General features: G+C 49.5%; 1 protein-coding gene across 2 annotated transcripts in view; it reads right to left on the bottom strand.

Moving 5' to 3' along the window:
• STK11IP (serine/threonine kinase 11 interacting protein) overlaps nt 1–16,543 on the bottom strand; it is a 214,385-nt gene that overhangs the window by 67,638 nt on the left and 130,204 nt on the right. For both annotated transcript variants that reach the window (XM_069227211.1, XM_069227210.1), the window contains 3 exons: nt 15,032–15,200; nt 8,295–8,455; nt 819–1,227 (listed from right to left, as the gene is read on the bottom strand). In XM_069227211.1, coding sequence (XP_069083312.1) covers nt 819–1,227; nt 8,295–8,455; nt 15,032–15,200 — 739 coding nt within the window. The remainder of the gene's footprint in view (nt 1–818; nt 1,228–8,294; nt 8,456–15,031; nt 15,201–16,543) is intronic.

Here is a 16,543-nt window from a genome sequence, read left to right on the forward strand (position 1 = left end):
ACTATCTTCAAAGGGAGATACACCAATGGTAGTCTAGTAGTAGTGCTATCATAAATAACCCCTTATTTTTGCAACACTTGTGTGTTTTTTTCTTGTGAGTGAGTTACTGTCTGACTACTGTGGTTTTGCAAGTGCTTTACATTCCTCCTGGATAAGCTTTAGCTGCTCGCCTCAGCTACCCCTAGAGAGCTTCTGCTATCTGGACACCTAAACACTATCACTAGGGGTTGCCTGGACTCAGTCCACCATAAACTGAGCCAGCCTCCTACACTGACGAAAAAGGGAGTGGCGCTCCAGATCTGTGTTCACAGGTGTAGAAAGAAAGGGACTGACTGATACACCGGGGTGGTGGTTTCATGCAGCTCCACTGTGTCATTTCTGAGGCCAATGCAGAGCTGCACAGCATCACATACTGGCGCAGAGGAGCACAGCTGTGAAAAAGTAATGATCCAGTCTGGAGCACGGGGACTTTTCTAAAAGTGAGAAATCTGCAGTTAAAAGTGTCCATTAGGAAATGGGAGCCTGAGGGCAGCATCCCGTAGCATAGGGGCTCAAATGCTTACACAAGGCCTCATGTCGTCGCTGATCCTTTTTAACACGCAGCTCTTTTTTGCATAGTCAGGGTCTCTTGTGTCAGGTACCATCTCTGCTCTAACACGGAGTGAGATTGATGGGTGAGCGCTACCCCAGTGGTTGGTCTACCCAGTTACATGAACCTAATGTCAAGTGGCCCCCATATACAGCCCAGCACAACGCCCACAGCCAGTTATACCCTCTCCCCGCTCCTCATTCCCCGCTCCTCATTCCCACTTACTCACGTGGACTTAGATGCCAGGTCTCCTCCTCCTCGGCCTCCGGGGGAGCACAGGGACGGGTCGGCCCTGTAGGGGTTCCGTACCGGTAGCTGCCAGTGAGACTGCAGCAGTTGGAGTCCTTCTGGCTGAAAGAAGCCACATGCGTCCTGGGCTCTCGGCTCTTGGCCCCATCGGTCTCGGAGCTCCGAGAGCTGGAATGAAAGGTGCCATCTATATCGTCCTCGGAGCTCTGCTCCTGGATCTTGCTGCTGGTGCTGGTGTTCACCTCAGACGTCTCCTCCTCTCCGCCGATGAAGAACCTACCTCTGCCAGCTCCAGACTGCACCCCTGATGCAGAGTAAGTGGCCAGCTCTGCTCGATCGCTGCCAAAGCTACCTGTGACGGCGGATTCAGAACATCGGGGATCCACACTCTGGAAAAAAAAAAAAAAGACTCCTTGTGAGGCTACATATAGAAGACTAAGAGTTTGAGATGCATACAGATATGTAGAAGACAAACCCCTGTGAATTCTAATAGAGTGCAACAGCTCTGTAAAAGATAAACCCTCCAGCTTGATAACATGAAGGGTGCCATCAGCTTTCTTAAAAAGAAGCACTCGTAAGAGCACATGAAACAGGCAAACTAGTAGAGGTGCATGTGTACGGCTCTTTTAAAGCAACTGGAGGTGCCATGCACACTGCTCTGTGAAGGAGAAAAAGCCCTGGGTGATCACATGAAGCCCACTGTTAACAGGTCGGCAAACCCAGTTATTCACAACCAGCTTCACAAGTAAAAACTTTGTGCCTGTGCGCAATGTACGAATGTCATCAGACTGCTGATGAGGGCACGTGTTGAGGGGATAACTTCAGAAGCTGTAGGCTGGCATTTATTTCTGCCATTAAATAATTCATGTTAATTCTCACTTAGCCCCATCAAAAGATTGATGTTATTTGAAGGATGGCCTGTCCACAGTGTTATGAACTAACTGCGATCCTCTCATCTAGTAATACGATAACCTATTTATGCCAAGGAAAATGCAAACAACATCTTCTGTCCTGTAATCCTTCAGGAGCCGTTATATTATCTTCTGACTCCCACCCCTTCTCGTCCTCTGCAGGACCATTTTCGCCTCCCAGTCCTCCCTGCTGCAGGGCTCATCAGGACCACGTTGGTATGACGCGGGTAAACACTAGAGCTACGGAGTGAGAATCACAATGGTGATGGTGAGTGGAGGAGGGGAGACATGTTCTGTGCATACAGCTGCTTTAGGACATCTTAAAGTCATGTTACAAATCAGGGTAGAAGAGGCTGAGGTGGAAAGGACAGCAACCTCGGGTTCCACTCTAGCTTGAATGCATCGGCTAAAGAGAACATCCTTGTTAACTCCAACATGCAGAAGTCTGGACACTGCGCATTGTTGACGGTGGAGAAAAGATCTAGCCAGGGCTTTTCCCACATTCAGAAAACGCCCTGCACCACCACAGCATTCAGTTGCCATCTGTGATCCACCAGGTGTTGCCAGCTGAGCTTGTCCATCCTGGCATTGCAGAGATACAGCAGCTTTTGGACCCAGAACTTCCTTCAGCCCACCATACTCTGCAGTACCACATGACGGTGGTGTCCCTGTGAGAGCTGCACCTGCCTTTCCCCCAATATACTGCAGGAAAGCCTTCAACTCCAACTAGACGGCTGCAGCTCCAACAGACTTATGTGGAGCCACAGACCAAAGCCCTCTGATATCCACCTCTCCCAGATGGCCTCCTCAACCCAGCAGTCATACATCAGTCCCCACGTCTGCTCTGGATGGAAAAGGGAGCGGGGTCTGCCTATGGTCAGGTTGCGGCTGGGTAGCCCCCACTTCAGATCCTGAGAAGTCTCCTCTGAAACATGGAGTTGGGATCCTTGTTACTGGGACCACGGACACTTCAGATCCCTCTTCAGAGCTTGCATATGCCACCTGGCAAAGTGGACAAGCAGGGTGCATGAGGCCGGCAGGTCAAGAGGCCTTACAGCCACTCACACCTACATCCAGGACCAAGGCAGGATTTTAGCCTGAATGTCCTAGACTCATTGCAAATGAGGAAAGGCCAGGGACCCGCAATGTCCAGAGGAGTACTGATAAAAGGAAGCCTTTCTGAAGGAGTCACTTTTGACTTCGACTCATTGATTGATTGCAAGCCCTAAAGTTGTCAAAGGGTTTGCAGTCATCTGGACGTGTTCTATTACGGACTGCGGCAAGTCCTCCTTCAAAGTCCAGTCTTCGAGGTAGGGGCAAACTGGTATTCCCAACCTTCAATAATGGGAGGCGACCAACACTTTGTGAACACTGGACGGGTGTCAGTAAGACCAAAGGGGTGCATGGCAAACCTGGTCTACCTGGAAACACAGGCAACGTCTGTGGCACTGCAGGACTGGCACATTAAAGTACACATCCTGAAGGCCCAAGACAACCATCTAGACAGAGTGGGCAAGTGTGAGCTGTAGGAAGCTGACTGTATATACTACACAAAAATGAGGTATGGTGTGTACAGAGTCCAGGGGTTCCCCAGAGGCTTAACAGAGGCTAAAGTGGATAATACTAACGCTCTCTTTTGTGATAGTGTGGTCGAGCAGTTAGGCTTATCAGAGGGCAGTGCAAAGCATTAGTTGTACACACACAGTCAAGAAATGAGGCATACATTCAATGACTAACTCCAGGACAATTGTTTTTACATACCAAAAATATATGTTGTTATTTTATTACTTGAACCAAAGGATCTTTGTTGCACGTAAATACAGGCATATGTATCAAATGTACTTTGTTTGGGTTTTGTAGATACAGCAGTTTACAAGTAAGTAACACTTTTCAATTTCAGAAGTTGACAGTGCAATTTTTCATTAAAGTCAATAGAGTCCCGCAAGAGGGTGGAGGGAGGGGGTGGCGGAGTTTTAGCACATTTAAAAGGTAAGTACAAAACAAACAATTCCAGTCTTCAGGGGTTAGGATGTCCGCAGGTCAAACTTCAAGTTGACCCCAAAATTGCAGGGGGCCAATGGGTGCTGAGGTCAAAGTTGGTGTCGAGTTTGCAATGGAATCCTATGAGGACTGGGGGGACTTAGTAGAAAAGTGATTGCAGGTAAGTACCTACAGTTTCGGGACACAGGCGTGGGGGGTGGAACGGGTTCAGGTCAGCACCAAACACACACCCTCAGCAGCACAGGAGCGCCGGGTGCAGTGTGCAAACACAGCATCGGGCGCCCAATGCTTTTCAATAAGGGAACCCCAGGGTCACAAATATGCTGCAGGCTGGGTCCAGGGAGTCGGTTCCGGAAAACCAAAGGCTGGACAGCAAGGAGAGACGCCCACTTGACGTTGCTGGACCACTAATCTGATTCCTCACAGCCAGGGGGCTGCAGGTGCAGGGGTACCTTTAGGTGTCGGGAATCTTCGTCGGATCCGGTCGCGGTCAGGGGAGGTCTCTAGATTCAGGCTGCAGTCGTCGTCATGTTGGCCAGGACGGGGTCAACCCAGGATGGACTCGAGGTCACAATCGCCTGGGGACCTTCTCTGGAACGGTGGGTCACCTGGACTTGGGCTGTGGGCGTCAGGTGCAGAATGGACAGGGCTCGCAGATCCGGGGTGGCTCTGGAGTCCTTCTGGAGATTTCCTTTGGAGAGGGCCGCTGTCCTCAGAAGTTCTTGGTCCTCTGGTGGGCAGGCAGTCCTTTGGAGGTTTGTAGAGGTCACTGGTCTTGCAGGATGCATCGCCTTTTTGAAGCAGGGGTCTTTGAAGCTGCAGACAGGCCAGTAGGGCTGGGGCCAAGTCAGTTGTCGTCTGGAGACTACACTGCTGGGGTCGGCTTAGCAGTCCTTCTTTCTTCTTGAGGTCTCCAGTAATCTGGTGGGGGAGGTTCAGGGGAGCCCCTAAATACTAGATTTAGAGGCATTCGAGAGGTCAGAGGGCAGTAGCCAATGGTTACCGTCCCTGAGGGTGGCTACACCCTTCTGGTACCCTCTCCCTATGGGGAGCAGGGGGACATTCCTAACCCTAATGGTTCCTACCCTCCAAAATAAGATGGAGGATTCTGTAAGGAGGGTGTCACTTCAGCTCTGGACACCTTAAGGGTGGTCCTAGCTGCAGTGGTCACTCCTTCCTGCTTTACCTAATTTTCCCGTCAAACTTGCTACCAAAAGTGGGGCTTGGTCCAGGGGGTGGGCATCTCCACTAGATGGAGTGTTGTTGGGGTACTGTAACAGAAGACCTGAGCCTTTGAGGCTCACCACCAGGTGTTACAGTTCCTGCAAGGGGGGGGGGGGTGAAGAACCTCCCCCCTAGAGCAGGTTTTGTTTCTGACCTCAGAGAGCACAAAGTCTCTCACCCCATGGGGTCAGAAACCTGTCTGTTAGTGGCAGATTGGCACAGACTGGTCAGCCCTGCACTAAAATGTTGGGTAAAATACAGAGAGCATCTTTTAGATGTCGTCTGTGTGCACTGTACACTAAATCCAGCAGCTGCATCATTGTGGGTTTATTGTGCTGAGACGTTTCATACCAAACTTCACAGACTTCAGTGAAGCCATCATGGAGCTGTGGAGTTCATAATGACTAACTCCCAGCCCATATACTCAATATGGCCACACTGCACTTACAATGCCTAAGAATGGACAATATGCTCCTACAGTGTGTATGCCCTCACCTGTGGTGTAGTGCACCCTGCCTTAGGGCTGTCAGGCCTGATAGACGGGTGACTTACCTATGCCACAGACAGTGGTTTGTGGGCATGGCACCCCAAGAGGGATGCCATGTCAACTTTGCCTTTTTCTCCCCACCAACACACACAATCTGCAATGGCGGTGTGTATGTGTTTGGTGAGGGGTCCCTTAGGGTGGCACAATATATGCTGCAGTCCTTAGGGACCCTCCCTGGTCTGAGAGCCCTTGGTACCACTGGTACTTTATACAAGGGACTTAGCTGTGTGCCAGGGGTGTGCCAATTGTGGGAGCAATGGTCTGCTTTTCTTGAAGCATTCAAGGACTGCGCCAGGGATCCTGCTAGACAGGCGAGACCCATCGAAGGGCATATCCACAAGGGAAGCTTGCGCATCTCTGGAAAAGTCACACACTCGCATCTACGCATGCAACGAAGCACCACAGCAATGCCTATTACTTTCCCCAAACATTCACTAGCATTGAGGCCAGCCCTAAGTACATACTTGACAGCATCGTGACCATCCTGAATGGTTTGAGCCAAAGAGGCCCAAAACTCCGTCGGGCTTCCGATAAGATCTGGCTGGTCATGTCCCAGAGGGTGTGCCTCTAACAGATTAACAGCAGACCCTAACGACAGGCTTTAATGATAAACTGGCCTCAAGAACATTTGTTTCCCGAATGCCTAAATCCTTTTCAACTACCTGTCTGGAGGGGGAGTAGGAAACAGATTATGATGTAATTTGCATGTGGAGTCCTGGACCTCCAAAGCTCTCCAGATGATGCATAAGTAAAGCCAGGTCGCCAGGTGAGATGCCGGTCTGTGCCATCTGGCTGTTTGCTGTTCACTGGAGGGCAAATGCAAGGCTTAGACCAAGTATCCATAGGGTCTTAGGACCACATTAAATGGAGTCACCGTCTTTTGAGGTTGAAGGCAAAAGCAACAAGGAGTGACCGATCTTCTGACAAGAGATGGATATTTTGTAGCGAGCAGCTTGGAAGCGAAAAGGTGGGAGCATGAACCAAGCTAGGACTGTGAAATCGTCCAGTGTGATGTGAATGGATACTTTGTATTTTGCGAGTGCGCAATTATTCAGGCAGGAACATGCTTGAAAACCTAGGATATGCAATTTTTTAAGACAAGGAACTGGTCTTTTTACGAACTATATGTGCACCCAGGAGCTTTTTGAATGAATGTTAAGTCCGGTTTGTTCTATAACTTATGCTCTGAAGAAGCGCACTGTGTCCGCGAAGCACGTGTCGGCATCTCCAGCATCTTTGTATCAAAACTCCGTGCGGTTAAAGCTCCACGCAATCCGATATTATAGCTTTTCTTTTTTAGTAATATGATAGTTTTGAACTGAATGAACTGGTGATTATATAATTCATTTATCAATAGAAAAAGACAAACTAAGAAGAGTACAAATTCTGTGGCTCTGGTGATTTTTTGCTTAGACCGGTTGGCCCCACACGCTTCACAGTCCCTGGTCACCAGCAGCTGTACCGTGGCACATTCTTCGCATGTCTGAGAGTCATGCCTGAGCCTAAACCCCAGAGGCAGACCCCGCATGGGTGCATCACCGACATCTGTTTCCAACAGTCGCATCACAGTTAACCCTGTAGCCTTTGGTGGCGACGTCATTCCCCTGCGCACTGGAAAAGAGGATTTGGAAAGGATTCAGCAACTGACGCATAAAAGGGAGCATAGCTCTGGACCACGTGTGGCAGGTGTGGAAAGAAAGGACCAGAGGCAAAGCTCCTATGTATAAGTCCACTCTGATACTTCTGCGGCAGAACAAGGCCAACAGGGAGCCGCACGATGCCACCTAGTGGTGCACGAGAGAACTGCTGTGAGAACTTTCACCTTCCGTCTGGCCCCGGAGGTATAATTTTTAAGTGAGGAATCTGTGGTAAGAACTACAATTCAGAACTGTAGGTGTAACATATCTGCACCACTGCGTACTCTCAGTGCAAAAGATGTCCACAGTGATAAAAGAGAAAAAAAAAAAAGAAAATCAGAAAAACACTGACTGTAAAGTAAACGGTGGGAGCAGAACAGGGTTCACATCGAAGGGTGTGAAAAAAGAGGAAGTGACCTCAGAGAAGAGGGGTAGCGCCTAGAAGAGGCTTTGTCTCGTTGTCTGTAGGTGGGACAGAGTTTCAATGGTGCCACATGCCAGTGCGCATAGGCTATGGCAGAGCTATTGTCTGATGTCTAGGAAGAGCCACAAGTTGAGGAATCTGGGGTTAAAGTATCAATAAGAAAGACTATTGCTAAGTGAACAGAGCCAAGTTTGCTGGTCAAACACAAGGCTTATTCTGCAAGAGGAAAAACAGCTGCTGTCGAAAGGACATTGTAGGACAGACACCTGGTGATCAGGTCACACCTTTGCCAAACACTATTGTACTGATTCTGACTACACAACACATACTTTGATGGTTGAAACCTCCTGCTGAAATCTATTTGCATACATGAATTTGTGTATTCTGGTCTATGGTTTAGTAACAGACTACATTATCCATTTTGTGTTTTAAGTTAAGAAAACAGCATTTGTTAAAACTAAAAAGAAGTCACAGACTTGCATCTTACAGGATGTTTTGATAGTTTTGATGCATTTTTCAAAACGTGCATTGGAGATCCCACAAGCATGCATAGATTGTGTACATTTAGGGGTATCAGAGAGAACCCATGATTGAGAACCGAAATGAGGAACCATACTAATTTCCCTGAGAAAATACCAGACAGACATCACTACGCCAAAGGGTGAAGGGAGGGATGGATGAGAGGGGTGTACCAGTACGGCTAAACACTCACCAGCAAGGCTGTATCTCTTGTAAGGTTATCACTGGACTGTTGTGCTGGCAACAGTGGGGTGCTGGATCGCATCTCTGCTCGCTCGGAGGTAGAGGGTAGTATGACAACGTGATCACTGGCACAGGCTGGGCATTCCACAGGAGTGGCACGTGAGACAGCTTCTAAAACCATGACATAAGCATATTTAAGTCAATTTATAATGTAAACCAATTCCATCCAAACTGTGTGCTGTTCCCGCAAAACCATCATCTCCACCTGGATAATTACAGAGTAGCCAAAGGAAACAGATACAGGCGATGGATAGACCATGGTAAGCCCTACAGTCACTCTGCAGCACAGAACTCTGCCATGGCCTGCACAACTTCTGCTGGTTGAACCAACAAACTTCCCACCGGTCAAGAGATCTCTCCACTTCTCATCCCCATGGAACATCACCAAGATCTCCTCAACAACACAACATTTTTTACTCTCTGTTGAACAGGAAGAGAACCCCTTGATGTACCCGTGGCTGGGATTAATTCAGCAATTCCACTCATCACCTTTTTGTTCTCCTCAGTGCATTACCCTAAGTGCAATGGATATCCACAGACACTGGTCTGGTACACACATGGCCATCATAATGAAACTATACCTCACTGATGTGGCCAAAATTGCCCAGAGGCAAAAAAGATAGCCTGGAATGTGGCCCCTAGTTATTACCAATGCCTGAGACTAATTCAAGCATTCAATCCATCAACTTTTTTTCCTCCCCAAGTCAGAGGAAGTATATGTCATTGACAAAGATGAAAATAGTAACCCTTTAAATGTAGGAACACCACCCATTCTCCTCCATGATTGGCCCCCGTCAGAGCCAAGGGCACGGCATCAAACTTGCTGTTCTGCATGTATGGGTCGAGAACCCTTAGATTTAAATCAGTCTCAGCAGAATGTGCCTGCAGGCCCTGAGGCGCAGGACCTGTACACGTTATGCAGGATCCAGGGCTGGGTGTCCCCAACAGAAGAAGAGCAGTGTTGGTAAGAGCAGCACAGCTCATTTTCCGCTGCAGATACCAGGAAAACAAATCAAACAGAAGGGAACAGGAATAACGGAAGGGGGTGCGGGGTAATATTCTTCCCTGTCTGCTTTAGGTTATAGCAACTGCTTTGCTGTGAGTGGGCTCTCACAGTCATCACTCTGTGGGGTCAGCCGAGAGGCCTTCAGTGTGCTACAGTTAGCCTGGAGCTTGGGTTGAGAAATCTGTACATACAAAAAAGGCCCTCCCCTAGGCCCCCAATTTTACAGGCAATGCTTCAACTTTTCAAACAAGTTTTCAACAAACTTATCTTCCTAGAGGTGACAGTGTAAGATCTCGGCTTACCCTCCTCATCTGACTGGACGCCCACACTGACGTTTAACATTCTTCTCATTCACGCTGCTTTTCCTTTTGTCTATGGCGCTCTGAGGTGGCCTGCACTGCTTTCTTAAGCTTCTACATTAGTAAATACCTAAACTAAGGGACAGATTCCCCTACTGCCCACTTGTAGCCACCACAACATCTCCCAGGTAGATGAAGCAGCACCTTATGCAAGACCGCACACCCCCATCACCAAGGTTGTGGTATGTACCATATTCACACTCGGTCTTCCAGAAGGACAAGTCACTTACCTTCGGTAACGCCTTATCTAGAAGAGGCAATATCTAGTTGCAGATTCCTTACCTTGGAATTTCCCCCCAGGCATCAGTCTAGATCCGATCTTGCAGTACTCCTATACGCCTTTAGGTGGAGTCAATCGGCTCTGGGTCAGTCGTTGATATTGTCTGCGCCAGATTAATGTCACGGGTATGATATGGGTGCCGCCCTTTTCAGGGCTTTCCACTCTAGAAGCGCAGAACCATGAAGAACACTGAGCACTGGTGCACCAAAACTAGGGCCCTAAAAGGGGAGTCGCTGTCCCTGGAACTCAGTTCGCAGAGCAGGGAGGGTGGGTGGGTGGATGTTACGGTAATCTACAACTAGATATTGTTTCTACCAGATAAGGCATTACCAAAGGTAAGTAACTTGTCCATCTGATAGAGACATCTAGTTGCACATTTCTTTGCTTTGACTAAATACCCAAGAAATATCATCCCCGGAGGTGGGTCTGCGGACTAGGATCATACTCGAAAGTCCTGCACGACCGAACGGATAAAATGCCCGTCCCTACAGACCTGACTGTCCAGGCAGAGATGCCCACAATGCTGCCTGAGAGGTTGTCAAGGACTTGCCATCCGCGTGCTAATGCAGTGGTCGCAGCTGTAGCACTAGTAGAATGAGCACGTAAACCTCCGGGTGGTTGCTTCTTTGCCAGTGCATAGCAGGCTTTAATGAAGATTACGACCCATCAGGAGATGGTCCACTTCTGCACTGCCAGACCTTTCTTCGCATCAACACAACCAACAAAGAGTTGATCATCTACCAGGAACTCTATTGTATGATCAAGGTAGAATGCCAACGCTCTTTTGGGTCCAGGTGGTGGAGTCTCTCCTCTTCCTTAGAAGGATGTGGAGGGTACGTAAAAAGTAGGCAAGGTGATGGATTGGCCTACATGAAAGAGCGTGACCACTTGTGGCGAAAAGGAAGCCCTGGTGCAAGGCACCACTTTGTCGGAATAGAGGGAAAGGTAGGGTGGCTTAGATGCCAATGCTTGCAGCTCACTCAGCCTGAGGGCAGATGTAATGGCCACAAGGATCACGGTTTTCAAAGTGAGACGCCTGAGAGGACAACTGTGGAAAGGCTCAAAAGGAGCGCACACCAGGAATGTCAGAAGCAAATTCAAATTCCATTGGGGCATGATGAATGGAGATGGAGGAAATATTTGAGTAAGGCCTCTAAGTAGCCTGTTTATAATGGGAGATTTAAACAAGCAAGGCTAATCAGTCAACTGTAAAAAAAAAAAAAAAAAAAAAACAGAAATGGCAGACAGGTAACCTTTAGGAGTGCCCAAGCAGAGCCCTGCTGGGCCAAAGAAAGTTTAAACAACAGAATCTCAGGGAGAGCGGCAGAAAGGGGGTCAACAGACTTGTCACCAACTTCTTGTGCCACCTCTGGATGAAGACAATATTTGTGATCGACTAAGCATTGTCAGCTAAGTTCATCCGCTCTGGTGTTCAGAGAACCTGCCAAATGTTGAACCACCTGTTGTTCCAGCCATGTCCAGAGGTGCAGAGCCTCTTGACAAGGGGTCCACGACCCCACCCTGCCCTGCTTGTTGCATTACCACATGGCGGTGGTGTTGTCTGTGACCACTTGCACTATCTTCCTTTTGAAAGGGAAGTAATGTTTTCAATGCTAGTCTGACCACCCGGAGCTCCAACAGATTGATGTGGAGTCCAGACTCAAGACGGAGACCAGATGCCTTCGATCTCTACCACTCCCAGGTGGCGCCCCATCCCATGAGTGACGTATCTTTCACTACTGTCAGATCTGGATAGAGAAGGGAGAGGTATCTCCCTCGGTCCCAATCTAGGTTCGTTAGCCACCATTGTATATCTCGTGCAGCTCCCTCCGAAATCTGAACTTCAGGTTCCACTGCAGAGATGGCATTTGCCACTTGGCATGTGTCACCAGTAGGATGCCGGAGGCTATGAAGCCCAGCAGCCTCAGAAGTAGTCTCACCGAAGTCCAGGATAGAGGCTGAAACCTCGGTATCATAGGCTGAATATCCTGGACTCGCCGCTTGGGAGGATAAGCCCAAACCTGCAGTGTGTCCAGAACAGCTCCAATGAAAGGGAGCTTCCGAGAGGGAGTCAGGGGTTGACTTTGTCACGTTTATACTGAGCACCAGCAAATGCAGGAGGTCTGCCGTAGCCTGGAGGTGGGAGAAGACAGCCTGGGGCGAACTTGCCTTCAACAGCCAGTTGTCCAGATAGGGGAAGACTGACACCCTTAACATCCGCAGATGAGCTGCAACCACCGTCATCACCTTGGTGAACATCCGATGGGCAATGGTAAGACCAAAGGGGAGCACAGTGAACTGGAAGTGCTTGTGTCCTACTGATGTAGGCAGGCACGGCAGGGATATGGAAATACGCATCCTGTAAGTCCAACACTACCATCCAGTCTTCTGGGCAGATAAAACCTGAGTCGGAGTGAGCATTTTGAACTTCTTGAGAAAGACTGAGGGACCGAATTTCTAGGATAGGACGGAGGTACCAGAAAGTAGCGGGAATAGCAACCATGACCGACTTCTGGCATGGGAACCCTCTTTATGGCTCTCTTGGACAAGAGAGCCATAACTTACTTTTGGAGAAGTGCCAAGTGAACCTCCGTCATTCGATCGTAGGATGGTGGCATGGATGGAGGGTTAGTCACAAAGGGGAGGGAGTAGCCCCTTTGGACTATCTGCAAAGCACACTAGTCTGACATCATAGATTGGCAGTGGAGCAGATGATGGCGAATCCTGCCTCCGACTGGTCCCTGGTGGGGGAGATTCAGTCTAGGAAGGATTGGAGGCAGTTGCAGATGGGAGGGGGGGGGGTTGAGAGTCAGATTCCTGATTCACGAGGATGGTGGATCCCACATCCCCAGCCACGTAGAGGCTGGGCAGCATGCACGGCACAGTGGCTGAAGGGGAACAGATGTGGCTGGGTGCCCCTTCCGTAACCACGGGGTGAAAAGCAGACTGAGGGGGAGGAGGGGCCGCCACAAGGCCCAAAGACCTGGCTGTAGCACAAGAATCCTTGAAGCGCTCGAGTACCAAGTCTACTTTCTCTCTGAAGAGACTGGTGGCATCAAAAGGCAAGTCCATGACATTAGCTTGGACATCCCTCGAAAAACCAGATGTCCTCAACCAGGTGTGGCGCCTCAAGGTTATTGTCAAAGCAACCGCTCTGCCCAGTGAGTTTGTCGGGTCTAGTCCACATCAGATTGTGAACTTTGTTGCATCTCTTCCATCAGCAACTGCTTGGGGAGTACAGCCGGGGTCTCCTCCGGGACCAGTGGCAGCACTTGTGCAACCGTATCCCACAGCATGTGGGAATAATGACCTAAAAGGCATGCAGTGTTCATGAACCGCAATTCCAGGCTGGCAGAATAAAACATTTTCTTCCCAGGTGCGGCAGCCACTTGGATTTCTTATCCTGGGGTGTGGAAGAGAATGCGCCCTGGGAGGTGGAGGCTTGAGTGGCCAAGTTGTCAGGGGTGGGGTGCTGCGTCAGGAAACCTGGGTCACCCAGTGCAGGGCAATAGCAGTGGGCAACTGTCCTGTTCACAGGAGCCCCTGTGTTGGGTTTGGGACAGGTACCCAGTAGCTTCATTAAAGGGGAGAAGAGGTTTTGAGGAAGATGCCCCAGACTGAAGCACCTCTGTCAGGAGGTTAGTCCTGACTGCTACCAAAGGCAGCTCGAGGTCCAGGACCTCCGCCGCTCTCCACACCACCATTGAATATGAAGTTTCCTCCTCTGTCGACACGGTAGCCATGGTAGGGGGGGGACAGCATGCCAGTATCTGGGGAGGTATTCATTCCAATGGCTTCACCCAGGTCCGTACACCAGTCCATGGGGTCTTGGAGCTGGTATTCTAAAGGGTCCAGCGACCCCTCACACTCCTCACCATAACTCAGCCCAAAGGAATAAGGCTCATGATCCGCCGTAGGGGGCAAGGCTCCTGTCGGTGCTGAGTCGGTGTCGTATGACGCCCAACCGGCTCCATGTTGGAGTCGACAATGAGGATGGTGTCAGCGCCACCTGGGGACACGAGCAGCGCCAGGAGCATCAATGTCAGGACCGGCGCTGGGGAAGGTCGAATGGGTATGACCAACATCGGTCTAGAACCAGTAACGGATCCTCAGAGCCGAGGCCAAAGCTGTCGGCGTGGAACCTGAAAGAGCCCCTTGTGACTCCGAATGCCCAAAGGTAAGCCAGCAAAGTCAGACTGCCAAAAATGTGGCAGATGGCCTCATAAAACTCATTAAGTTGGGCAGGGGTCGCTCCAGCTCCCAGAAAATTCGGGGAGGTGCAGAGTCAGCCCAGATGCAGACTCCTCAGAGGAAGGCCTACATCGGTGACACTCTCACTCTCTCGTTGACCGATGGACGAGGTGAAGTCAAAAAACATTTCGCTTTCTTTGTCTAACGCCTTGACTTACCTGATAGTCCAGTGGGCTTGGAGTGGGACGACAAGGAGGGGGAACTCCTCGACCGATCCAGAGACCTCCTTCTTGACTGAGATCGGGACTTATGTGGGGTCGAGCGCTAGGCTGCCATCAGCTTTAGGGACCGCTCCTTCAAAGACTTTGGATCCATGGCCCGGCACTCGGAGCACGACTTTGGGTCGTGGTGGCGCTCCAGACACCAAGGCACATGAGGTGCAGATCTGTCATGGACATCGCCTAGTGACGGGATCCGCAGGGCTTGAAGTTAGGGCAAATGCAAAGACATCTTCAAAAAGAAGACAGACTCAAAAAAGCTTCAACAATTAGTCAAAAAAAGCACCTTATACTGATGTGACTGAGGTGTAGCTCTTTCTTCGGGTCAGTGCAGGCTGGCACTGAAAACACCAATCTGACATCAGAGCTCCAGGGTGGCACCTAGATAGGACCCGCAAGGTCATATCCGGTGCAAACGCCGCCACACCGATCAATGCCACCTAACTGCACACAGCGGTACTGCATGAGAAAAATCTTCATATCAAGACTGATGCCTGGGGGAAAATCTAAGGTGAGGAGTCTACAACTTGATGTCTATCAGACTCATCTTATCAAGAGCACAGAGATGGTTACCTTCCATTCCTACAGTCAACTCCTCTTCATTGTTGTAGACCGCTGGGATCGGAGGCTGGTTGAACTCTGTCCTACACTTTAAACACTGCAGTTTTACGATCTCCTCGCTCTGCGAGCGAATCTTGCTGAGATTGGCCTCCAGAACTGGGTACAGGATTTGCAGGATGGTCTAGAATATCAATAAAAGAGCAGTGAAGCAATGAGAAGGGGAAGGGACACCTCAGTTACGGATACGAAAAGTGTGCAGTGGACAACGATGCAGGATAAACTGAAAAATCCGTGATGGAGAGCAAGTGTGGTGATGTGAGCTACCAGACACTCAGTCTGCTCTAGTCCAAGATTGAGGAATGAGCACAGAAGAGATAGCTTACATAGAGACAGGATGATGCACCTAAGACACATATGCAGGAAGAACGGAGAGATGGAGGAAAGGGGGGGGGGGACAAATGTGGCAACGTCAGCTGCAAGACACAAGCTAATCTAGAAAGAGTGGAGAGTGAATGGACAAGCAGAGGACAGGTTGGATGAAAAGAAGGTCAAGAATGACTAGCTAAATTGGGGTCTTCAGCACACAGACTAATTTACATCACAAGAATAGTGAACATTGAGCTGGGTCAGCTACAAACGTGTTCCCAACAGACAGACTAGATGTGTGGACTGGGGCACTAGAAAAGCAGGGAATAGCAGGAGCTCAGCTACAGAGAGAGTAGATATATGGGAGAATCAGGGTGTTTTTAACTCCAAAAGAGAGTGAATGCAGAAAGGTCTGTGCTAAAAGGAACTCCTGAAGACAAAAGGTGCAGGATGATATTCAATGTTCTTAGCCTAGTGAGAAGACAGCTGCATGTACCAAGTGCTGGCTGTCTGCTCCAAATACCCACTGGTGTGAACAGAAGCCACATGTGCTCCGAAAGGGAAACGTTCCTTACCCAGCAAGCATCTCTTCGTGGCATGAAGTGCTGTAGATTCACAGGCTGTGCATACTCCTCCCATCTAGTGTTGGGCCTGGATGCGCGCAAGGTGTTTTTCTTCTAAGAGGTCATGAGGTTCTATTACTCCTTCCTCTGTCTTGTAATGCGCATGGTTATCGACTCCTCTTTCAGAGTGCCTTCCCATATGGCGGGTGAGAGTGCAATGTGAAGTATAGCGAGATGCCCATGCAAAGAAGGAGGATAGTGAGATAGAAATAACACTGCTATGGCCTCAGGCTTCTGGGGAGGATGGAGGGTGCATGTGATCCACACCACTACATGCCACTTACAGATCTTACGGAGTACGTAAGATTTTCAGTTTGAGGTGTGTGTAGCTGTAGATACACATGCTGTGTATAGCCTTGTAGGAAAGTCCTTCTTTCTGGCATGGTTACCCCCACTTTTTGCCTGTTGTCAGTGTGCTTAGACTGGTTTTACTGGGATTCTGCTAACCAGGACCCCCATGATTGTGCTCTCTCCTGTAAATTTGGTTGTTTTGGTACCCTTTACACCCCACAATTGATACACTGGTTGTAGGAAA

This window comes from Pleurodeles waltl, chromosome 3_2, assembly GCF_031143425.1.
Source record: "Pleurodeles waltl isolate 20211129_DDA chromosome 3_2, aPleWal1.hap1.20221129, whole genome shotgun sequence".
In the NCBI taxonomy this organism is placed as follows: Eukaryota; Metazoa; Chordata; class Amphibia; order Caudata; family Salamandridae; genus Pleurodeles; species Pleurodeles waltl.